Below are 25,137 nucleotides of genomic sequence, written 5' to 3'. Positions count from 1 at the left end.
AATTAGAGGGACACCTGTGTCAGTCAGAGAACCAACATCTGAGTTAAATCCATAACAACTTCAAAGCGCCTCCGTAACAACTTCAATAAGGGGAAATTGTTACTGAGTTGGGAGTTTTCCTGTAAGTTGCAGATTTTTTTCCACTTTGGTATTTTGTCCTAAAATTGGCAATTCTGTGGGCATTTTTCACAATTTCTGGTTCAGTGAATAAATTTGTATATTCCTTGTGTATTTTTAGTTTGAAATTATATTGTTTCTCTAACATTAACCTCTTAGTCATTAAGATGCAAAATAAAAAATTACAGAGATTCCAACATGACAAAAATTAGAATACTTTTTAGTGATGGACAATGCAGTAGAAATATGGAGATTAATGACTAAGGCATACTATAAAGATTGATGAAATAATTAGCTGATCCTTCTCAACCGCAGATGACAATGATATTTCTTGCTGCTCTATGCCATACGAGTATCCCAGATATAGATAATTACTTTATTACCCCCAATAATTTGGTTTAGAGGGTGCAAAGCTTTCCTTGGGGACTGTGGAACTGGGAGACACATTTTCTGACCATCTGTCCTTAGCCTGAAGTACTTTCTAACATGTTCCTTTTTTGTTTTGTTTTTTCATTTTAGTATCAGGACAATCACAACAGCATATGCAACATGAGCAAAATACAGGTAACATTTTGTGTTTGATGTCTTAGTTTAGTATTTTTCCCTTCCTGCCACAGTTTACACCAGTTAATTAAATATTCAATATAGCTTGTATGATATAAACATATTTATACATTCAACGGGTACCAGCATCCTCTGATTCCGTATATGCATACTGAATTAAAATAACAATAGTTTATAAAGTGGATACATTTAATATGCAACGTTAAGTATTATTTTATATACAGTTTTGTGGCATTATGAGACATGGGTCCTTTTCATGAAAGATGGAATTGATTAGATTAGGTGCTGTGTTGATCTTTATAGTAAAACAATTAATTTTAATAATTCTAAATTATGTATCTGAAAGGAGAAGACAAAAAAATTGAACCCTGCAAGTTAATGATTCAAGATGGATGACTCTGTTACGCTTGTATCAATATTTAAGCATAAAATGTAAATGATGCATGCATTTGGCATTTTTGCTAATGGAAGAAATATATCCCTCCTATGAGATTTAAGTAATTACACATACTTACTCAGAAGCATATAAAACATATTTTGAAGGGCAAAACAAATAACAAAGATATAAAAGGATTGGACTACAGCTATTAATCAAACAATTAAAGTCTTTGGTAACACTAAATTGATGTATGTCTGCCTGGGTACGCTTCATGTCTCTTTGACATGTTAATCCATATTGTAGATCTGGATGTACCAATCTGTTATTCAGTCTTTAGCTGCTAGAGTCAAATGTCCAATAATCCCCTGCTTAGTGAAAGATTAGTATATAGACCTTCAGTAAATACTGAAGATCTATATATACTACCCAACATTTTGCAAATATCTCTTAAATCCTGTATAGAAATAAGGCCCGATAACCACAGCTAGTTATAGAAATCATTGAATATGGTTTTATATGTGTTTTGCTAAAAAGTTAAAGAATTTTTTTTTTCTTGGGTAGGTAATACCTAATAAAAATGTGTAATACTTCCTAATCAAATAGAAAATCATATGTTTAATAATTAAGCTGTGGAGTTAATTATTTTATATTCAGCAGTGTTGAATGAAAAATATAACACTGGTTAAACATATCACATGAAAAAAAAATCTACTGTGTATTTTTGTATTTACATTATATGATTTTGACATAAGTTGTTGCAGATATTTAAAAATGAACTACAACAAGCAACCATTCCTCTGTTCAAAGGGTTGACAACCCAGGAGCAACTTTATGTTTCATATATTTAAAGTAAATTATATTCTATGTTTACATCCTGAAAAGGAGCCTGTTGTACAGAAAAATGGAAGCAGGAGGGTAAAAAATGAGCAGTGGGTTAAGAAGCAGTGGCAGAGGAAATTACTTGTTTAGCAGTCAAGTTTTTTTGCTTCAGTAATATTAGGGTCTTCTTTTTCTCTGATAGAATGACTGTAGGATAGCTTTTATGAAAATTGATCAGTTTTCTTTGGAGGAACATGACCTGCCAAGGAGCAAAATCTTTTATCTCCAAATAAAAATTAAGGTGCCCTTCTTTAGTTTTGATAGTTTGAGAGTGGACCCCTAGTAGAAAATATAGTTTCATAGTTACATAGGCTAGAAAAGAGACATGTGTCCATCAAGTTCAGCCTTCCTCACATTAGTTTGTTTGCTCTTGATCCAAAATAAGGCAAAAACATCCACTTTGAAGCACTTCCAATTTTGCAACAAACTAGAAAAAAATCCCCTCTTGACCCCAGAATGGCCGTCAGATTTACCTTTCCTTTACCTTAGACAAAATCTTCTTTCTTTCAGTCTAAACGTATGACCTTGTGTGCTATGTAAAGTCCGGTTTGTGGATAGATTTCCACACAATGGTTTGTATTGCCCCCTGATATATTTGTATAATATTATCATATCCCCTCTGAGGCAACGTTTTGCTAAACTAAAGAGGTTTTAATTGGTTAACCTTTCTTCATAGCTAAAATGTTCCATTCCTTTTATTAATCTTGCAGCCTGCCTTTGCACTTTTTCTAGTGCCGTAGTACCCTTCTTTAGAGCAAGTGCCCAAAATTTCACAGCATATTCAAGATGTGGTCTTACCAGTGATTTATAAAGAGGCAAAATGATATTCTCATCCTGAGAATGAATGTCCTGTTTCATGCATGACAATACCTTACTGGCCTTAGCCACTGCTGATTGACATTGCACATTGTAGCATAGTTTGTTGTCTATAACAATTCCCAAGTCCTTCTCATGTGTTGTTATCCCTAATTCACTTCCATTAAAGGTATAAGTTGCTTGTGCATTCTTTATGCCGAAATGCATAACTTTGCATTTTTCTACATTAAATTTGATCTGCCATTTGTGTGCCCAGTCTCCCAGCCTATCTAGACAGCCTCCTTTTGTGGGGAGATTATATAAGAAGAAACATGGTCTTTAGTTTCCTCCTGAAATTACAGAGGTGTTTCATTGCAATGATAACTTAATAGATGTACACTTGTGCAGATAATCAACTTGCTCTTTTGGGGGAGTGAGTTGTCTAGCAGTCAATTCCTGAGCAGCTAAAAGACGGGTGATTAGTTATTCCACGCAACCAATTATTGTGCTCTTGGGTGAGTACGTGTCTAGGAGTCAGGTCTCTTGTTTCTATCCTAAAGTGGGTTGATCAACCAATGCTCTGATAGATCAAGGGAAGGACATTGTCCGCCAATATCGAAGATCAATATTTTGGTTCTTCCTTAAAGTGGAATGATTTTTTGGTTTTCCGATAGATCCAGGGAGGTATGCAAAGTAAAGAGGATGTCAATTGCATACAGTCAGTGCAGGTGTTAATAGGTTGGTGTCCCTGGGGGATAATGGTATAGGAGGTTGTAGAATATTTTTTTTCCCATTGCACCTATAAAGCTGTCCATGAAAAAACAGTCTTTGCAAATGTAGATATGTTGTGGTATGCTATTTTACAACAAGGGTGGCAACTAAGAGTGTAGAAAATACATCCCAGTGTTCAATATGAAAGCTACAGATATAAAAATGGCATTAAATGTTGGCAATATAAGTAATCAGAATGAAAACATTGAGAACCTTAAAAAAATAAATACTGACAAAAAAGGCTTCAGTGAGATTAGAGATATGTCAGGCATATCCCAATTACATGTTAGAAAGCTTACACATTTCGTAATTGTGAATATGTTGACACAATGAATGATGCATTTATTTGCCACGTTAGTTGATTTTGGCAAAGTTAAAGTTTCAATGACTCACCTTACAATAGAGACATACATTTCCAAGTCTAAGTTAATATTGGTTTTAGGTTAAAATTGATATTCAAACAAATTACTGTATTAAATTTACTTATTATTGCAACTTGGGAGAAATGCATTAAAGTCCTATATAAATCATAATTTCGATACGATTTTAGCAAACTTCAAGCTAAAAATGATCATGTTTGACAAGGGGATTAACTGCTAAACAGCAAGCTGTATTGAACGGATGGCCATTTGCTAAATGTGGGCTAAAAATGCTGAGTCTGCCATTTTTTCGTATGCGTGGTCAGCTCTATATAGCTCACTGTTGTTCAAAAAACAAACTCCTTTCTTAGATGCACTTGATTTTCAACAAGCGGCATAGATGCTAGGGACATGAATATCATTCAGGTTAACAGGTGATAAAGTTATTGCTCTTAATATTTCCTTTTGATTCTAGTGTTCACTTATAGTGTAAGCACAAAAACAACTTCACATTTTTGAAGTTGTTATAGTGCCATCAGCATGTTCCCCTTGTCCAGTTTCCCATTTTTGTTCTCTTGAAAGTGTGGCTTCTAGCACTCAAGTCATCTGTATCAGTGAGCCGGGAATCATAGCTCTCATACCCAAACGCACCTTGATGTCAGCACGCATGGCATGATGATGTTATTTGATTTTAGCCTGTCTTTTCTGAGAATGTGTCCCTTAGAAATGCTTTGCACACACTGGCCCAACAAGCACAGCTATAGAGATCCTCTCGGGGCAGCCAGATTTTACAGCTGCATGATTTGAGCTACATGTGGTATTCACTTGAACCTGTAGGCACATTTTTTAGAATGAATTTATGTGCAGACTACATTCAAATAGTTGGACATATGATAGCAGTGAGCTGATCTGTAAATCAGCTTGCATCCTGAGAATGCCCACATTGCGTACATGCGTGATATAATATTCTTGGTTTCTCGTAGGGAATCATTGTAATTACTATGAGAAGCTTTTGATTAGTGGAATGCAGTGAGTGCTACGCATGCACCTATGGTCCACAATGCTTCTCTAGAAGAAGCATTGGATTGGAGCATAGTCATCAGACATAATGATGCAAAAGGGGGTGGTGCAGACTGCCACAAGGGGAGTTCTGACCGCACTTGAGTAAAGGTATGTAAAAGTTTAAATTTACAAAGTTATATTATTTCAGGGGATTATACTACTATTAATTGGTTATCTTAATACTAATGAAATTATTAAAAATACATATCTAACTACAGTACAGTCTTCCTTTGAAACATTCCACAACACTTTGCCATTATACAGTGGGGATATATAGTGGCACACAGCTCAAAGATGAAATGAAAGATGAAATGTTGACAGCTACAAGATGGCGTGCTCAATTGGGCTTACAATCAATATATTTGAATACAAGAGGAAGGAGCAGAGATGAAAGCAGGGGTTTTGTGTGAATGAATGGAAGGACTGTTGTAAAGAGATTTGTTACAAATGAAGATGATATTTTCCAAATAAGATTGAGGTGGGCATTCCATGGGAATGGTGGGGCCCTTGAGAAATTCTGTAGATAAGAATTAGCAATGTGAGAATGAATAGAGGACAAGAAAATGCCACTATCATAACATAGTGAATAAGAAAGGATGTATTTATGATTTAAACAGGACACACATAGAGGGTTGGATTAAAAATGATCTACCCTTCTGACCATACTTAATATTTACTTTCTACCAATAATCTTTGAATACAAATATTCTTCCATCATATTTTTTGATGCTATAATAAGAATTGTTATTAACCCACTCAAGCTGCAATCCATTACAGTACTGATAGTTAACCTTAGATGTTGGTGAACTGTATTTCCCTTGATTTCTCAAAAAATTATCAAAACCTCCATTATATCTCGATGGATTGACTTTAGATAAATAAGTATCCCTGAGGTAAAAAAATATATGAATGATAAAAAGTGATCATGTGATTTTTTTCACAATAATGCAAGATAAATCAGATTGTATATATATATATATATAGTGTATATGTAGTTCATTCTTGTTCCAAAATAATCATATTGCTGTCTATCAATCTATTAAGTGCATATCAGCCATGTTATCAATATTAATATTTTCAACTCTGTTGTTTACTATTTCTTTCAATCACATGTTCCTCTCCCCCCTTAGACTGGGATTCCTTTGAACAAGAATATGAAGATGTAGATGTAGAAAACCTTCAGTATGGTAAGAACATTGCATTTGAATAAAATATTGCTAAAATCTGTCTGTCTGTCTATCTATTATTCAATCTATCTATAAAAAAAAAATGTCCGTCTGTTGTCTATGAATTTCATTACATGCACACAAATCCACATCTTTATCTATGTTGTTTGTACAAACCTATATCTCTCCAGTAGTTGCTCGAATACAATCCCATTCAATAATACTTGTTTTACCAACTATTTTCTATGATTTTTTGTGTGGCATTGAAATTTTCCTATGGCAACATTGTTATGCTCACAGCATGGTTAAAGGGACACTCCAGGCACCCAGACCACTTCAGCTAATTGAAGTGCTCTGGTTGCTGTGCCCCTATTGCACTTAGTGCTGCAATGTAAAACATTGCAGTTCCAGAGAACTGCTATGTTTACATTGCAGCTCTAAGTCTGCCCTCTGTGGCTGTCTACCAGACAGCCACTAGAGGGCTTCCAAAATCCAAACCGACCTTTGGTCGGTTATCTGATGCTGGAAGTCCTCACGGACCTCCAGCGTCAGATTTTCCCCAAAGGAAAGCATTGAATAATGCTTTCCTATGGAAAGGTCTAATTTGCGTGTCTGGCCATTGCCGCACACGCGCATTAGGTCTCCCCCGTCGGCTGACGTTGGCAGGGGAGGAGAATGGGCAGAGCCTGACCCAGCGCCGAGGGACATCAACGCTGGATTTAGGTAAGTAGCTGAAGGGGTTTCAACCCCTTCAGTGACATGGGATGGGGGGGTGGGGTGAAGGAGGGGGGCACTGTAGGATCCTGCACTGCCAGGAAAACTGGTTTGTTTTCCCGACACTGGAGAGTGCCTTAAAATGTTAATACAATATCCAACCTTCTAGCATCCCTTACTGCCTACGTTGCAGTTTAGAATATCCAATGAATACTCCTTCATTGACTCATTATAAAGTAAAATGTGACGTCCCACATGCTGTTCAAATCAGATTGATCAACATTTTTGTTTTTATTTTCTAATTATCTTGTAGATCATCTTGTGTAGCATAAAATCAGATGCACTATTCAAGCCATACATTACTAATTTTAATTCTCTGATTTTACTACAGCTGATGAGCAACAATCAACGGATGATGAGGAAGATGGAGAAACCAATGAACCTTCAGGTATTGAGACCAAACAGAGTGATTAACAAGATCTAAAATTTCATTTGGAAGTACATTTTTAGTGTCTATTACACTCGTAGACCCATTAAATACCCTATGTAGATATCGTGGTTACAAAACTGCTCATGCCTAAAACATTTTTTAATGTATTTATATTTCTTCATTTTATTCACAGGAGGACATTCTGGGGTAAACTTTATTTCCCCATCACTTTCTCCTGTTTTTGTGGGTGAGTAACCTGCCATGTATAAAGAATGGTTAAATGGTTAGGAGGTTTGAGCTCAATTACCTTGTAAGTAACCAGGCTGCAACAATAATGATCTTGTTATAGCTTAAAAAAAATCAATTTTAAAAGCAGAGAAGAAGATGCCAGCAATAGAATGAATATTTTGAAGTCTATTACCTGGCTTTGTTTTTTTTGTGTGCTGACTTAATCACATCAGCTATGGTTTTATAAAGAACTACAGATATGTTCAGTCTTAAAAATATGTTCTCAAGAATTGTTTTGTTGCTTATGAAGCCAGGTGTGATGTACAATATTTGAATGATTAAATGTCATAGTGCTTTCATTCCGATATGATGTTTGAACATTAATAGACAATGGCAGATAGAAGTTTATTTACAGTATAACAGTGGCTTAAGCATATTTATGGACATTTATGAAAGAATGATAATTACTTTTTCACTCTTTTGAATACAAAGGTTAAACTCACCAGGAAGACAAATCAGTTAAATATGTTATAGCATCTTTCACAATTAGGACTGTGGTCCCATTTGGGAATACACATAGTGTCCTTGGGAAGTTTGTAACAGGGTCTGACAGGAGCCTGTTATTTGTGACAGATGGGACAACTCAAACGGTGTCAAAATTGATTATATAGGACAACTAGTGTCCAGTGTTTTATTTAGTATTTGGAGGGTATTGTAATATTTGTCATAAAATTATGTTAAGAGAAGTCATAATTGACCATATTTTCTTCACACCAATAGCCCAAAACCCTTCACATAATCCAAGGATTTGCAGCACCTTTGGATATTATCATTTCAAAACCTTTGATGGAGACATCTTTCATTTTAATGGACACTGCAATTATGTTTTTGCTTCACACTGCAAGACCAACTATGAAGACTTTAACATCCAGATTAGACGTGCTGTTACGAAAAATGTCCCGGTAATCCTGACCATTAAAATACGAATTGAAGGAGTTGATGTTGAAATAACAAAAAAGCATTTAAAAGTCAATGGAGTGGAGTGAGTATTTACTTTTTATTTTAATATGTATTTCTGCCGACACCTGACAAGTTCTGCTACATGGTTCTATGAAATACTTGAATGTCAGAAATATTCGTCATCTTTAAATCATCTTAATGTTCAAAATGCTATTGAATTAAATTTTAAAATATCTTTTTTTTTATATTCACAATGTATTTTAATGGATATCTTTAAGCATATTTAAAAAGTTTGGATATTTGCTAAGAGTGACAAGAAAAATAAACAACTCTATATCCACTACCAGTTAAAAATAAAATAAATTAAATTAAATTGAAGAAAGGCTTTCAATATTAATGTACTTATCGATTTCTTTCTTTCTTTCTTTCTTTCTTTCCAGGCTAGATACAATGTCGCATAGTTTTGGAGCAGTTCAGATTTCAAAGACTGGCACATATGTAAGAACTACTGTCAAAGCTAGTTTTGAGTTGGTGTGGAATGAAGAAGATTCTCTTACGGTTAGTACAAGTAAATAAAAAAAATAAAAAAATCTGTATAAATATCACATCTTCAAGATAACTTAGATTTAACAAAGAATGTGGTGGAAGATATTGAGTAAATGATGCATTGTCAGGAATTAACAAGGGAATTAAACATTTTAGTCCAAAATGAATGAACTCGATTTTTTTCTATATAGGTAAATATTTTCTGCTTAATTTGTTGATATAAAATTTGCAATTTACTTCAATCTATAACTAGTAATATACATATAAAAGATGTAAAGTGAGTGCTCTACTCCAGTCGGTAAACCAGTGCATTCTTAACATGCACTATCAGAAACAGGGTTCTACAAAGTGGGGAATTAAATATTGTTACCTTATCAAGATGACATACTACAATACTACAATAATATAGTACACCCAGAATACACACCTAATACCATATTAATAAAGTGCACCAAGGTTACCTTTAAGTATATGACCAACTCTACTGACCCAGGGCAGGAGACCAAAATTCCCCAACATTTTGACTACTGCCTTTGTCAAAGGAGTCTCTAGGTCAGTATAGTTGGTCATATACCCGAAGTGCACTTGGTGCACTTTATTAATATGATATGAGGTGTATATACTTGGGATACTTTTGCACTGTACTTCCACTTTGCACTTTATGTTGTATATTGACTATATATGATGTATTATACTTTTATATTGCAATCTATAACTAGTTATGGGCAGGGTTGCCATTAGAACTCTTCAGGCTCCTTACGACCTCAATGGATGACACACACCCTGACACTCAGGTACTCACTCTTAATTACAAAGATACTACACTCACAGGGACACTAATGGATACATACATACTCACAGACACAAAGACAATGATACCAGATGGGATCCTGCTGCAAATGTCAATGAACAATTTTTTCCCTCCTGTGCGGCTTCTTTACATGCAGTGAAAAGGGATAAGTTATCACTTCGTCCAAGCACTACCCTACAAGAAGATAAACGTGGCAGTTAGCAAACTCTGGTAAGGGGTCCACACTTAAGTTCCACAATGTGCTCTGGTTATGGGAGTTAGTTATATTAGCTGCAGGCAAGTCCCAGGGCTCGGCCAGGACCCTTAACAGGGTACTAGCTGTACCCCCAGATGGCAACCCTGGTCATGGGTAAACCTAATAGTAAAAATACACTCTCAAGGGCAGGATAAGGGAGATTGCTCTGTGTGAAAATGCAGTAGCAGGCAAGTTAGGTTGAGAAGGAGTTGGTCAGATAACAGTGGAGTATGACCAAGCATGGCTTCTGAGCTTGATAAAAAAAAAGTACATTTAAAAAAAAAACAATATACACAATTTACAAACAAGATTAAGTTTCATAAAATGTAATAAACTTCTTAAAAAAAATGAGAAGTGAAAATGTGGCAGTTGTCCTTTAATGCATTTAACTTGTAAATATTAACAATGTATATTTTCCCATTAGTTTCTAACACACCTTACTGTGCTTTAATGATATGGTGAAACGTCATAGAGAATGCATTATCATTAATAAAATGTGCTAGCCAAATTGTTAACAAATGTGTATCTTATATTTACTTTAATACTGACGCTACTACTTGTTATATGCCATCACCATGCACACAGCTATGCTGGACATGAGACTTGGAACATGGACTGGGAAAATGATATTCCAGAATGCTTGCTGAAAAACCCCAGAATGCTAATATTATAAAATACATTTGTGAATGACAAGACTATTTTAACAAGCTGACTCATTGATTCCTAGTTTGTTTTTTCACATTGAATACATATCTTTTATTAGTTTCTATATTGTCACTCATTTTCACACTTGTTGCTGAAATTTCCTTTCTCTAGTTGGAACTGAGCCCAAAATATGCCAATCAGACATGTGGACTTTGTGGAGACTATAATGGAATGCCAATATACAATGAGTTTATTGAAAATGGTAAGGAAAGATCAAATGTGTGTAATAAACTAACATGCACGTCAATATTACCTTAATATATAAAACCATCGATTTATTCCTTACAGGTATCACAATATTTATAAAACCAATAATTTATCTCTTATAGATGTCGTATTGAATGAATACCAATATGCTAGTTTGAATAAGTACGATGGACCAGAAGAAAGATGTGATGATTCAAGAGATGAAAAATCAGATGACAACTGTACCATCAACGTAAGTTCTGATAGACACAAAATAAGTCAGACTGTTCCACTCCAACCCACTACCTTTAACACATAAATGTTGCCATTCTGCTACTATGTCGTGTCTAACTAACAACGTTTTTTAAGCCTTATCGATGTCATTTTGCTCTGTGGACCATTGATGTTTCTGTATGCTGTAGGTTTCTACATGGTTAGTAAATTCTCCAGACTTTCCCAGTACATATACATTGCATAATTTGGTCTCAAACATTGTGTTTTAATGATGTCTAGTTTGTTTTTAAAGGGCCCCTATGCACTAGATTGCTGAAACACTTGATATGCGAAGAATGTGCCCTTTTTTTTCAAGTGAAATATAAATTAACCTTGTTATTCCCCTTGTCTTTCAAGCAAACAACAAGTCAAGCTAATTTTTTAATACATATCTAAATATAATCTTTTTAACAGACAAGTTTATGCAAAACGGTTCTGACTGGCTCGGCTTTCCACCAATGTAACAGACTAGTGGATCCTACAAGATACATTGAGCTTTGTGAGAAAGATGCTTGCAGATGTAAAGGCAATTCAACTGGATTCTGCCTTTGCAATATTTTCACTGAGTATTCCCGGCAATGTGCTCATGCTGGAGGAAAGCCAAAGAACTGGAGAACAGCTAAGCTATGCCGTGAGTCTCCCTTTTTACTTTGAGATCAGACATATGTAAAATCATTTATTCAAGCAATATATGCATACCATTTTAAAATGACAATTTTTTCAGTAATCGGAGGGTTCTATGATTTTAAGGTAAATTGATGTAGGATTTTTTCTAATCAAGGAATATTCCAATTTTTTACTGACATTGAATTTATCTGGAAGTTTCAAATTACCATTTTGTATGGACAAAATGAATAAAGAATCTTGCACCAATATTAGTTTTTGGAAATTGCAGTCTTAAGAGGAGGTGACATATTTTTTTTAAATTACAGCCTTGAAATGTGCTTTCAATCTGGAGTTCCGTGAATGTGGCAGTGCTTGCCAAGACACCTGTACTAATCCAGAACGCTCATTAGTATGTGATGAACACTGTACAGATGGATGCTTCTGTCCAGCAGGTAACTATTTTTTCACAATCTTTATTAATATGTTTGTATACATTAGAATAGATAGACTCCACAAAACAGAGACCAGATAGAATCAACAAAACATGCATCATGTTTTGACTGCTTAGATTGAATTTAAGCCTAGGCTTGTCATCCTTCCACAAATAAAGCAAAGGAACAAAATTCAGAGAGAATAAAACGGCTTGGGGCAATTAAATAGGGATCATCTGAAAAAGATACAGGAGCCTTTGTTGTATGGCCAAAAGGAACATTTGGAAACTGTACTAAAATTGTTAAACACTAGGATTCCACGCACTATAACAGAGATGAACTGGTTATAGTATCCATGGTGTATCTTTAAGGTAAAGATTGCTCAATTCGCCATACTTTCAAAACCACTCCAGAATATTAGGTTACACATGGTTCAACTGAAAACCCCTCAAAGCCTGTTTTTGCCTGATGGCTAAAAGAAACAGTTCTAAGGTGATTACAGAATTCTTTGTAAGTCACTCTGCAAGCTATACACCTGAAATGTCTTATGATGTGTGCAAATGGATATTTGGCAGACTCTGACCATGCATTTGTAAACCCCGGTCAGCAGTTGTCTGTAAAATATTGGGTGAAAGACAATTTAATCTAAGTATTCTACATTTTCATATCTCTATATATTTTAATGTAATGAAATTCATCATTCCTTCAATATTTTATTTTTGTAATTGTAAGGCATGGTTTTTGATGACATCAACAAATCTGGATGTGTACCTAAAGAGAAGTGCCCTTGCACATTCAATGGAGATGTCTATCCCATTGGAACAGGATATTCCGAAACCTGCAAAGAATGGTAACTTTTATTTCTGGACTTTTATTGTTTTAAGAATTTTTAAAACTTGATTTTGTTATCTGGGAGTAATTTAGTCAACTTGCTACTGTTTGCAAAAACAAATAAAAGACAACCTACATAAGAGAGTTTTAAGTTGCTACCATTTGACACATGTACTGGCTGCATTATCTACATTGTATGCTCTTTCCTTCCTTAATTGGATTATGGTCGATTCAAATAGTATTTTTTTTATGTATCCTTTTACATCAGACCAGGAATTGAGGTGGTTCTAGTTTAAAAGTGTTTTCTATACTTCTATAACGTTTTTGCTATTTAAATTTTGATAATTGTACATATTTAAAAATAACAAAAAAATTACCATTGTATGCCAACGCTATTGCTCTGAACTTATTGGTGTTTTGTTATATCAGCACATGTGTTGGAGGGAAGTGGAGCTGTGACAAAAAGCCCTGCACAGGTATCTGCTCTCTTGAAGGAGGTTCACACGTCACCACCTTTGACCTTTCCCGTTACAAATTCCACGGAGACTGTAATTATGTGTTGTCAAAGGTACGCACCATATCATTTTTTGTGTATAACATCAGGGACTTCCCAGATAACACACTATAACAATAAAAAAATGCCAGGATCCACAAAACAGTGGAACAGGTGCCACAAGTAGACATTTTTTAAATTGCATTTTTTTTTTATAACAAACTAAAATATATATATTTTTAATCATACACAGACATGTGATAACCTCCTCTTCACTATATTGGCTGAAATTCGCACATGTGGAAACACTGACACTGAAACATGCTTGAAGAGCATCTCTCTCAGCCTCAATGGAGGAAAAGATGTATGTATTTCCCCCCAAAAATCAACATTGTTAATAACAGCAATCAACTTAATAATAATTTTAAAAAAACTAAACTATTTTCTGCATTTTATCTTTGATTTGGTGAAGTTTCTATATTGCTGTTATGTTCTAACCATTGATTATATTCTCTCTCACCAGTTCATCTTGGTGAAACATTGTGGCAGTGTTTACGTCAACTCACTGTACACACCGTTACCAATGACATCTTGTAAGTCAAAAGTTTATATAAGCTTAATTCATTGTAAAAATATCCAGTTGATTGGAACATAAGTTTATCTATTTAATCAATATGTTTGCTTATGTATTTAATTTTCATAATAGTTTATTGTAAAAGTGAAGCAGAAAAGAGTCAATGTGCACATGAAAACATTTGTGAAAGCCTTGGTTTGTTAAAGAAAAAAACAAAAATGTTGATGTTAACAACAGAGAGATAGCAGATGGACAGGGTATAAAAAGTCGGTGCTAAGGTTAGTAGTGACTTAGTGCTGTACATGGGGTGTCTACCACAACCCTTTTTTTATTCCACCATTCTTAGACATGATAGAGTCTGTTACAGGCAAACACACAAAAAAGAAAATCGATTCCTTACAAGAAGAGAAATGGGTGGAATTTTTGGAAATGTATTGGACGATTGTATCAGATTTGAAGAACTATTCAGTGGTTTCATGCAGCTTGGCTATCGCATGTTCCCTAGAATGAATATACCATATATTTTTTATACATATACAATGAATATTCCAATTTCTGTTCCATATTTCTGGTTTTGAAAGGTTTACACAGAATTTATATTTTCCATGTATCAATAAACGACATCAATTGTAGGATCAATACATATTTAAATATATATACTTCCTATATATTTTTGTTAACTTATACATATATAAATATATGTACTTTATATATATATATATATATATATGTTAACTTGCTTGATGGCTAATGTATTAGTCCTAAAATCTCATTCTAGTTGTGATGCTGCACAGGATGGTCTGAGTTGAACTTATATAGACCAAATCTTTATAAATCTCTTATTTTGTACCATGTTATAATGTCTTATGTATCTTATTGATACATCAATTATCAACTTTTGAATATCAACTTTCTTTCTTATCGTTACAGCCAGTTTCACCATGTTCAAACCAACATCCTTTTTTATCATCATAGAAGCTAAAATGGGCATACAGATGCATATCCAATTGAAACCCACCATGCAGGCCCACATTGTAAGCGATCAAAGGCATATGAATGGAACCTGCGGTGAGTTGCTCTCTTGTTACAGTTATATGTGAAATCAAAATAGGAGGTATAAATAGAATTCTAAATTGCTCATCCAAATACTTGCTAACATTTGGGTTTTTTTTATTTTCCCACGGTCATTATGTAAAATTGCCTCTAATGCAAAATGTGCCACCCTATCTTGACATACAAATAATATTCATTTATAAATGTAACATGTGCCAATACTATTCCTCAGGTCTCTGTGGTAACTTCAACAACATTCAAGCTGATGACTTTAAATCACCCAGTGGATTGATTGAAGGGACTGGGGCATCATTCGGCAACCAGTGGAAAACACAAGCAGATTGTCCCAGTGTCAAAAACAGCAAGGAGAATCCTTGTTCTCTCAGCTCTGAATCAGGTGAGTATTCAAAAGTTATTTAATTAATGGAATTATACATAAACAAAAGTGGAATTCTCAACTTATTTAATTGAAACAGGTTCTGCAGAGGTTTAATAAATAAAAACATAACATGGAAGACATAATATAGATTTCTTATTTCACATATTTTGTTGTCATTAAGTTTGGTAAAATTACCTTTGTTCTCACCCTTTCTCTTATTTTTTTCTAAGCAATATGTATACACACACTAACATTAATCAAACGCTTGTTTTTTTAGAAACTTATGCCAACCACTGGTGCTCGTTCCTAACAGACAGCAATGGACCATTCTCTCAATGTCACAAAACCATTGATCCAGAAGACTATTATAAGGTAAAATAAAAATAATGCGATGCTAACCTCAGCTACATTCTCTTTGTTGAGGAAATTTAAAAAAAGATAGTAATGGACGAGTAATATATAATATATAATGATATATAATAATTGTAATGTATTTTTTTGTGCCTGAGAAATCAGTCTTTCTGGGTATGAAAATATTTCTAAAATGATAAGTAATTAAATACAAACAATTAGTAGAAATAATTTGCAGAAGTGCGCGTTCTGGGAATTTAAACTAGGCATAGCCAATAAGTATCCATTCGACTGGTGCCATGCTGCAAACTTTGGGAGGCTAAGCTTTGCAGTCCCATTTTGATGTGTGGAAGATCTGTTGTTTTGCCAGAGTCATAGCATTAGCTAAGAGCTCACAAATGTCAGGAATTCAGGGGATAGAACCCCTAATTACAGTGTAGAACAATGATAGAAAGAAGCATTACCAGGCCATAAACCAGAGAGCACCTTAGTCAGACTGGCCAAGGTCAAAGACAAGCAGCAAATAGTGGGAATTTATGGACAAGCAGGGCCAAAAAAAGTAAATCTGTAAAGGAACACTAAAGAATCACACGCATTGAGAACCAGGCAAGGACCACAAACTGGCAGCACACTAATGTAGCACTGAAGTTTAAATAGGTCATCCTTGATACGGAGTATGAAGTTGCATGAGATGTGAGGATGCTTGCCAGGAATGATGTGAATAAGCAAAAATAAATGCTTGCTGAAGACATCGGACATGGAGTTCCTGACAAACTATCTCAAACAGTTAGCCTTCTACACTAGTAGATGATATTTTTCTTAAGTTGCAATCAATATAAACTTTTTTTATTCTCCTTCAGAGATGCTTGTACGATACCTGTAACAGTGAAAAAAGTGAAGACGCCATGTGTGCAGTTATGTCGTCATATTTCTATGCCTGCTCTAGAAAAGAAGTCGATTTGAGGGGGTGGAGAACACATGTCTGCAGTAAGTTGATAAACATCTGCCATTACGTACATACCAATTGTTTTGGGTATTAGGAAATCTGCTGGCAATGTTATTTTCTGATTGTTAAAGAAGAGACTGCTCATATAAATGTGATGAAAGGATTTATTAATGTGCTAATCTATTTAATCCCTAGGCTCATACACCCTGGACTGCCCAAAGACTCAAACATACTCTCCGCTTGTCAGTACATGTGAGCCCACCTGTCGCTCTCTCAGTGAGCCTGATGCCTTGTGTGCCATAAACATGCCCATTATTGATGGATGCCGTTGTGAGGATGGAACCTATAAGGATGATAGTGACAAATGTGTGCTTCCAGCTTTTTGTTCCTGTTATTACAAGGGGACACCCGTGTCACCAGGAGAGGTTTTCCATGAAAATGGGGTAAAATGGTAAGCTATTATTAAGTGATAAAGAACAGACTTTGACATATTTCTTGATTTACTATGGTCACTGCTTCTACTCACAACTGCATTTCTGAACTTCAAATCACTGTACAATGCTAAAACTTTGTTGTTTTCCAACATTGCAGCACCTGTAAGAATGGAAAACTGGAATGTATTGGACAAGATACTAAAGAAATAGGTATATATTTTAAAATTGCACGTTTTTTGTCATACTTTACATTAAAGCCCTTCAATCCACTGCCATCAAATAAAGAAATAGATCAAGCCTAGTAGGCAGCTATTTGGATCATTGTTTTTCTAATAATTACATTTATCAAGTTGTTTCTTTACCTCAAATATTTTATTTTTTAAATGTTTTGATATCTTAATCTTCTTATCTTTTGCAGTTCTCTTGTCTTATATCATTTTGTTTTGTCTGTTTCACATAGTGTGTAAGAGCCCAATGGTCTATTTTGACTGTGACAAAGCCCCAGCAGACACCAAGGGATCTGAATGTCAAAAAAGTTGTTCGAAATTTGACACAGAATGTGTACGTATTTTTATGAGCACAATACGTTGTAGAATTGTTTTTGAATTTAGAGGGACACTATAGTCACAAAACAACCTGAGAGTGCATATGCATGATCTATTCACTTGATCTGCTGTTTTGAGCAGTTTTTAAGTTGTTTTTGTGAGTACTGTGTCCCGTTAACATTTTGGTTTCCTCTTACAACATGTTTGAAAGAAACAAAAACATAATACACAATGTAACACCAAACAAATATATACTTTTTATTGGCTATAACCTCTGAAATGTGCTAACTCAAAGTTAAAAAACTATTTGTGACACCCTAAGATTAAACATTTAAGGATACCTAGACAGACATATATATTAAAATGTGTTTCAATCAATAGTAATTAATTTTGTATAAGTACAATAGGAATTGTCTACTAAGTCGATATTCTAAATTATATTCACACTTTTTGTTTGTTTGTGGTTCTCTATTGACACTGTTACTAACTAAACGTCTGCCAATATATATTACAGTACAGCACACAGTGTATTTCTGGCTGCATGTGCCCTGAGGGATTAGTGACTGATGATGATGGGGACTGCGTGCGTGAAGAAGATTGTCCTTGCATGTTAGATGATGATTTCTATGAACCAGGGGAAGAAGTTCAAGTAAAATGCAACACCTGGTGAGCCACTAAACTATCGCATTTATTCAGGAGAAACATGTCTGAGAATAAAGCTTGTGTGCAACTATTGTTATAGTGTGTTTCTTAAATTTAAATTAGCATTAAATTAGCATTTTTTAGAAAAACATACATTTAATTAGAGGTGTTGTGAATTTTACACGATGCTCAGAGATAGTCTACTGACAGTTTCTTCCATAAATAATTTTGTGTTTTCTTCATGAAGCACTTGCAAAAATAGAAAGTGGGACTGCACAACCAACACATGTCTGGCGACATGTGCTATATATGGAGATGGGAACTACATTACTTTTGATAACAAGAGATACAATTTCAATGGACAATGCCAGTACTCCTTGGCTCAGGTACATTCTATTTCTTCCCTTTTACATCTCTGATGTGTGTGTGTGTGTGTGTGTGTACTTGTAGTCATTCTTGATATCTATAATCTTTAAAATATATATATATATTTTTTTTTCAATTTGACAATTTTTATTATTTTTTTGTCGATAAGTCAATAAGTGCAGTTTAGGGGGTACAGAAAGAAAGAGGGGAAAGGGTAAACAGTACGTCTTTACATATGGGGAGCTTTCGGCCCCCAATCATTTGCGGTATACAATGTGCATTATACATTACATAACAGAGGTATGCGAGCATAGGAGGAACACAATGTAGACTATATTTCCCACATGTTACAGGTTACCTTTAGGTCATGGTACAAGACGGTGAGCTTCCGTGTCTTGTGTTATTCTCCAGTCGTGGTAATGTGGAGTTCTCTAAAGTCGGTACTGGAGGTTATAAAGAAACTGTAGGTGGTAGGGGAGGCGAGGGGAAGCTAGGCGAGTAGGTAGGTGGCTAGGGGGAGAGGGGGGGAGGGTTTTTTTGGCCAGCTAATCTTTTATGAATGGCTTGTAAGGCTTTCGGTATCAGCGCCCCTTTCTGGACGCGTAAGTTGCGGGTGTATCCCAGCGTATTTGTGTGGGGTTGGTATAACCGTCTATATGTCTTGATATGGGTTGCTGAAAGCTTTTGTGTGAACCGATGTCGGGTGTTTAAAATATATTTCAAGTGCTTCATATTAGTGTTATTTTGATGTAGCTTGAAATCTGAGTAGGGACCCACTAAAAGGCCAGCTGCTTGAGCTGTTGTCTGATCTCAGTACTCTCTTGCACATTGTTTGTTTTTTCTCTTCCCAAGTTTAATGGGTATGCCACACATGGACCCATTACTCATGGTGCCTAGAAGGGCATTGGCTATAACTCACTGAAAAGGCCTAACAGGTCTAAAAAGATCATCTTGGGTTGCTGTATCATGCAGAGAGAGCTGGCATGCATTTCACCTTTTGGTTGGGATCCGTCTGGCATATAAATGGCATAAGTTCTCTTTGAAATTACACAATATGAGCTGCAACTAGCTTACATAGAAACATAGAAACATAGAATGTGACGGCAGATAAGAACCATTCGGCCCATCTAGTCTGCCCAGTTTTCTAAATACTTTCATTAGTCCCATGGCTTATCTTATAGTTAGGATAGTTAGATTAAGATTTGAGTGGGCAAGCTACTTGAACTGTTGCCCCTTTTCAGTATCCTCTGGAACATTGATTTTTTTGTTTATTACAGGGAATACTATTTTTAAAACAATGGTTGTAAATAATAATAATAATAATAATAATAATAATAATAATAATACTGTCAATGTCAAACTCCCCATATATACATAATGATTGACCAAGAATAAAAAAAAGAAAGTATTAAAAGTAACCTAAACTATTTTTTTTTATTCCATAAGCAGTAAGATTTTATGATTAAAATAATATATTTATAAATAATAACATAATAATAATAATAATAATAATAATAATAATAATTAAATGTTATGTTAATGTATGGTGACCTTTTTGAGATCTTGGGTTTTTAACTGTGTAGAAAAAAATAGCCTTGTCAAGGTAATGCACCTTTTAAATTTACTGTGTGCTATAAAATATGTAATTGATGGTATTTTTTTTTACATTACTAATGATATTTGTTTATGGAAAGTGCTTGCAAAAATAAATTACATACTTGTAAAGTGCTTGTAAAAATCAATCTTCAGGATCATTGTTCTGAGGAGCCCGGTACATTCTACATCATCTCAGAGAATATTCCATGTGGCACGACAGGAACCACCTGCTCCAAATCTATCAAGCTCTTCCTAGGGGTGAGAAATTGCTGATTTGTTCATCTTAATATATATGTAACATAAACTTATATGAAAAACAAATTCAACAGTCTTGTTCATTTCCACAGAAACGATTTACCATAATATATCATTCTACCACGGTGCATTAAATTCATTTGAACTGGTAATAATGACATAACCCTTTACTCAATAAATGTATGACATTTTTTTTCTCTTTTCCAGAACTATGAGTTGATTCTTGGTGACCAGAAATTTGATGTAGTGAAGAAAAATTATGGGCAATATGTGCCTTTCAAAGTTCGACAGATGGGCATATACATGATAGTTGAGGCTTTAAATGGCTTGATTTTGGTGTGGGACAAGAAAACAACTATCTTTGTGAAACTCCACCCCAATTTTCAGGTATAGATCTATTGAACAATATGTACCTCAAATGAGATCAAGTTAATCTTTGTTAAAGTGAACAATTATATCTTTCAAAAACGTGTTTCATAAATCATTCAAGCATTGATGTTTTCGTTTTACACTGATTAAAATGCTGTTGGAAATATTCTGTTTGCATAACTTGTTATGTATTGCATTACATAAAATATTCCAATGTTTTCTTTTAATCCTTTGATAGGGCAAGGTTTGTGGTCTTTGTGGTAATTACGATGGGAATGCTGTTAATGACTTTATCACCAGAAGTCGCTCTGAGGTTGGAGACGTTTTTGAATTTGGAAATAGCTGGAAATTGTCGCAAAGCTGCCCGAATGCTATTGAAGCAAAAGATCCTTGTTTGTCCAACCCATATAGGAAAGCATGGTCACAGAAGAAGTGTAGTATCATCACAGGTCCTGTCTTCCATGCCTGTCATGCCAAGGTGAGAACTATATTTTGAAATTCTGGCCCTCTTGCTTTAGATTGCCACTTATTCCAGTTATTCTATACGTTACTTGTGATGTAATCTTTAAATTCTGCTATTTCCATAAATTAATTGTACAGAAAACACTAGCCAATCTGGTCTTTCCAGAATTTCAATGTACTCAATTCTCATACCACAAATTAGTGATGTATAATTAATTGATTTTCTGACATTATCGTGCGCTCCAACAATTTTCCATTGTGTTACATTATCCTGAGCTATGTGCATTTTTCTAATATTGGAGACAATAACATGGAGATTCATGATCACGTAGGAATAGGAAATGACTGAAGCTGTTCTTCTCTACCCATAGATTGACCCAATGGAATATTATGAGTCTTGTGTTCATGATGCCTGTGCTTGTGACACTGGTGGAGACTGTGAATGTCTCTGTACAGCTGTAGCCTCATATGCCCAAGCTTGCAGTGAAGCTGGAATATGTGTGAACTGGAGAACTCCATCCATATGTCGTAAGTCTTAAATGACCAAATATGTTAATGGTTGGTTTAGTTGTAGACTGCCATTTTCCAGTAGATACAAATTTTCAATTTTCATGCTACGTCTATCCTAGGTTATTAAATAACCAGTTATTGTTCACATGCTAGTTAATAGTGTTTACAGAAATTTAGTTCCCCATTATGTGATAATTTTCAGGGTATTCTAGACTGCACTTTTGTACAAGATTTCACAAACGTAGACTATTGATACTATATATCAAACAGGACCTTTTACCATACCCATGTAACACATGTCAAGTCTTTTAACAAACACATTTATCTTTCTGAGCTTCCTACTAAATACAAACCCAACCTTTCCAATAGGTATTTTCACTACATAACATTAGGTGGTTCTACTGGTGTAAACTCATTAATTCGTGTCCACTTATCAACAGCTATATATTGTGATTTCTACAATCTGAAAGGACATTGTGAGTGGCATTACCAAGCTTGTGGAGCTCCATGCATGAAGACATGCATGAATCCTACTGGAGTTTGCTTTAACAATCTGACTGGTTTAGAAGGTAAGAAAGACTCATGCACATTTTATGATTCACATGTGTCACAAATAATACAAGACGAGTGAAATGCAAACTGTGATGTTCAGATGGTTTTACAGTTCATTATTGATTATTGTTGTGTTTTCTGCCATACGAGAGGATTTGTATGAAGAACAATGAGACAACGAAAAACCTAGTTTAATTTATGTTATACTGTTTACATTGTATTGTATTAATTGTTCTAACTTTATAAAATGAACAAATAGCAAGTGCACACATTTCTGATTATTTTAAAAATCTTTTTATTATTTTGCTAATCTTCACTGATGCACTACGTTTATCAGTTTTACTGGTCACCAGTATCACATGGCTAGCATTTGGCTAACCACTCAGTGATGGCTAGTGTAATTTTACTGGCAAATATAACTCTAACATGGTTACTTACTAAAGTGAGAATTCTAATTGAATTTGTTTATAATGCCCATACAATCAGCTCTAAAGCATGATCCTTGATTCTGTTATTGATATGATCTTCAGAAATTCACATGCTTCCATATATCCTCAGGTTGTTACCCAAAATGTCCACCAGACAGTCCTTATTTTGACGAGGAGAGCATGCGTTGCATTTCATCGTGTCACTGTTATGATGAATATGGAGATGAATATAAACCGGGACAGAAAATGCCAAGTGTGGAAAGATGCTCAATCTGGTATGAATCCTAGACATTGTTGTGTGTGCATGCGTTCGTGAATGTGGCTCGATAGGAAGTAAAGATTATGACCTTATTTAGAAATATGTGCAAGCACTTCTTCATTTTAAATAACCTTAACATCCACACTGCAAAAATACATCCATAATTGTGGAGGGTAAGTTTAATATATAAAAAAAATAATAGTAGACAGATGACCGGAATATGCAGTGATTAGATTACATTTTTTTAGGTTTAACCCCTTAAGGACCAAGCTTCTGGAATAAAAGGGAATCATGACATGTCATGTGTCCTTAAGGGGTTAAAGCACATTTTGGTTTATGTGTGCCTTTCTCAAACCTGTATGTGATCTACAAGTATGCCTTAAACCTGTTAGAACAAATTCAGTTTTACCCCACCCTGTATGCCCAGTCGTCTGTCCTATTACCTTTGTGGATGTTTGGGTTCTACGGAATTATGGAGCTTCATGCCATGCCAGAGAACCAAACATTCAACATTTCAATTGAACAGTATTTTTATTGTGATGCACGTGTTTCAAACAGAGATGCTTAGTTGTGTGTCATTTAAACATGGAATTTGACAGATAATGTATATAATACTCTAATTATGGCTTTCTGTATAGAATGCATACATGAAGCTATAGCCTGTTATTTTCATTCCTATGCCTGTATACATATGTAGTACTAAGACTTAGATTTTAGAATTGTTTTCACATAATTAACTACTTATTAATAACCATGTAATTTAGAGATGCTAACATATTGATACTAACTGAATGTAATAATTATTGTATGTGAAACATGATTCACAAAAGTACCTTTTTCATATGTAATCAAAATTCTAAACATACTAAAGGTCCATTAAAAATACTGCCATTCTCCATGACAAATGATATTGCTGCTTAATTATGGAAAGGAGTATTGTATATCATTTTACATGTAAAATCATATCATTTTAAATATCAACTTTTTCATGTTTTATTTCTTTCAGCCAGTGCACAAACAATGGCAAAGAATGTGATAAAGCAAGTGGTAAGAAAATACTGTAATATTTTAAATAAATTTGTTCAGTGCACCCTGAACAAAGTGTTATTTTTTTTTAATTTATTTTTTTTACAAATCGAAGTTTCTAAGGTTTGCAGTGCTAAATTTAGAAAAAAAAGTAGATCACAATATGTTCTGTTTCTGTTATATACTACTGACTTTTTTTACATTATGCATATAATACACATTTGCAGCAGATGTCTCATAAACAGCTGCCCTAAACATTACATATATTAGTTTACATTTTAATAATTAGTTCAGCATTTCAATTATAATTAAGTTTGCTTTTCTCTTGTCATCTGCAGCCTGCTGCTACTATGAAAATAAGGAATTTTTGCCAGGTGATATAGTTTACTACACTGGAGATGGCATTGGAGGTTGTATGCATGCAGTCTGCACAGATAATTCAACTTTAGAAAGAAGCATTGGACCATGTCCGACCACAGTGAGCCCCTCCACTGTATTCGACTTTGATACTTCTTCAACACCATCTGGTTCATCTACAGAACCTCCACAGTCTACATCACCTGGTTTTTCAACTAGATACCCCAGTTCTCAAGCACCAACTGACTCATCAGTGAGTCCTACAGACAATACTTCACCTGGATATTCCAGTATTGAAACAAATACTCCAACATCTTCAAAACCTAGCAGTTCATCCTCTTCCAGCCTTGAATCTACAATAACTCCATCAGGTAAAATGTATTTTTTTTTCTTTTTTAATTTAAATTATTTTCATAGATTTATTCAATTCAATAGTGAGAGGTAATTTGTAAAGAAAAAAACACATTTTCAAACAGGTGTTTAGTATATTAC

The 25,137-nt window shown here is 34.6% G+C and overlaps 1 protein-coding gene across 1 annotated transcript in view; it reads left to right on the top strand.

Annotated features, from left to right (window-relative positions):
* Positions 1-25,137, top strand: part of LOC134578531 (mucin-5AC-like) — a 52,084-nt gene that overhangs the window by 812 nt on the left and 26,135 nt on the right. Inside the window, exons 2-32 of the mRNA XM_063437512.1 lie at positions 637-681; positions 6,057-6,113; positions 7,198-7,254; positions 7,430-7,483; positions 8,245-8,506; positions 8,865-8,982; positions 10,833-10,923; positions 11,051-11,160; positions 11,595-11,811; positions 12,113-12,238; positions 12,950-13,067; positions 13,478-13,616; positions 13,795-13,905; positions 14,065-14,134; positions 15,046-15,183; positions 15,401-15,565; positions 15,825-15,919; positions 16,759-16,885; positions 17,040-17,295; positions 17,436-17,488; positions 17,739-17,839; positions 18,338-18,489; positions 18,713-18,851; positions 20,581-20,685; positions 20,890-21,069; positions 21,290-21,529; positions 21,885-22,041; positions 22,464-22,592; positions 23,134-23,278; positions 24,269-24,309; positions 24,627-25,016. Coding sequence (XP_063293582.1) covers positions 637-681; positions 6,057-6,113; positions 7,198-7,254; positions 7,430-7,483; positions 8,245-8,506; positions 8,865-8,982; positions 10,833-10,923; positions 11,051-11,160; positions 11,595-11,811; positions 12,113-12,238; positions 12,950-13,067; positions 13,478-13,616; positions 13,795-13,905; positions 14,065-14,134; positions 15,046-15,183; positions 15,401-15,565; positions 15,825-15,919; positions 16,759-16,885; positions 17,040-17,295; positions 17,436-17,488; positions 17,739-17,839; positions 18,338-18,489; positions 18,713-18,851; positions 20,581-20,685; positions 20,890-21,069; positions 21,290-21,529; positions 21,885-22,041; positions 22,464-22,592; positions 23,134-23,278; positions 24,269-24,309; positions 24,627-25,016 — 4,188 coding nt within the window. The remainder of the gene's footprint in view (positions 1-636; positions 682-6,056; positions 6,114-7,197; positions 7,255-7,429; positions 7,484-8,244; positions 8,507-8,864; positions 8,983-10,832; positions 10,924-11,050; positions 11,161-11,594; positions 11,812-12,112; positions 12,239-12,949; positions 13,068-13,477; positions 13,617-13,794; positions 13,906-14,064; positions 14,135-15,045; positions 15,184-15,400; positions 15,566-15,824; positions 15,920-16,758; positions 16,886-17,039; positions 17,296-17,435; positions 17,489-17,738; positions 17,840-18,337; positions 18,490-18,712; positions 18,852-20,580; positions 20,686-20,889; positions 21,070-21,289; positions 21,530-21,884; positions 22,042-22,463; positions 22,593-23,133; positions 23,279-24,268; positions 24,310-24,626; positions 25,017-25,137) is intronic.

The sequence above is a fragment of the Pelobates fuscus genome, chromosome 12 (assembly GCF_036172605.1).
Source record: "Pelobates fuscus isolate aPelFus1 chromosome 12, aPelFus1.pri, whole genome shotgun sequence".
Classification (NCBI taxonomy): domain Eukaryota; kingdom Metazoa; phylum Chordata; class Amphibia; order Anura; family Pelobatidae; genus Pelobates; species Pelobates fuscus.
This window is presented reverse-complemented; position numbering and strand designations above follow the sequence as displayed.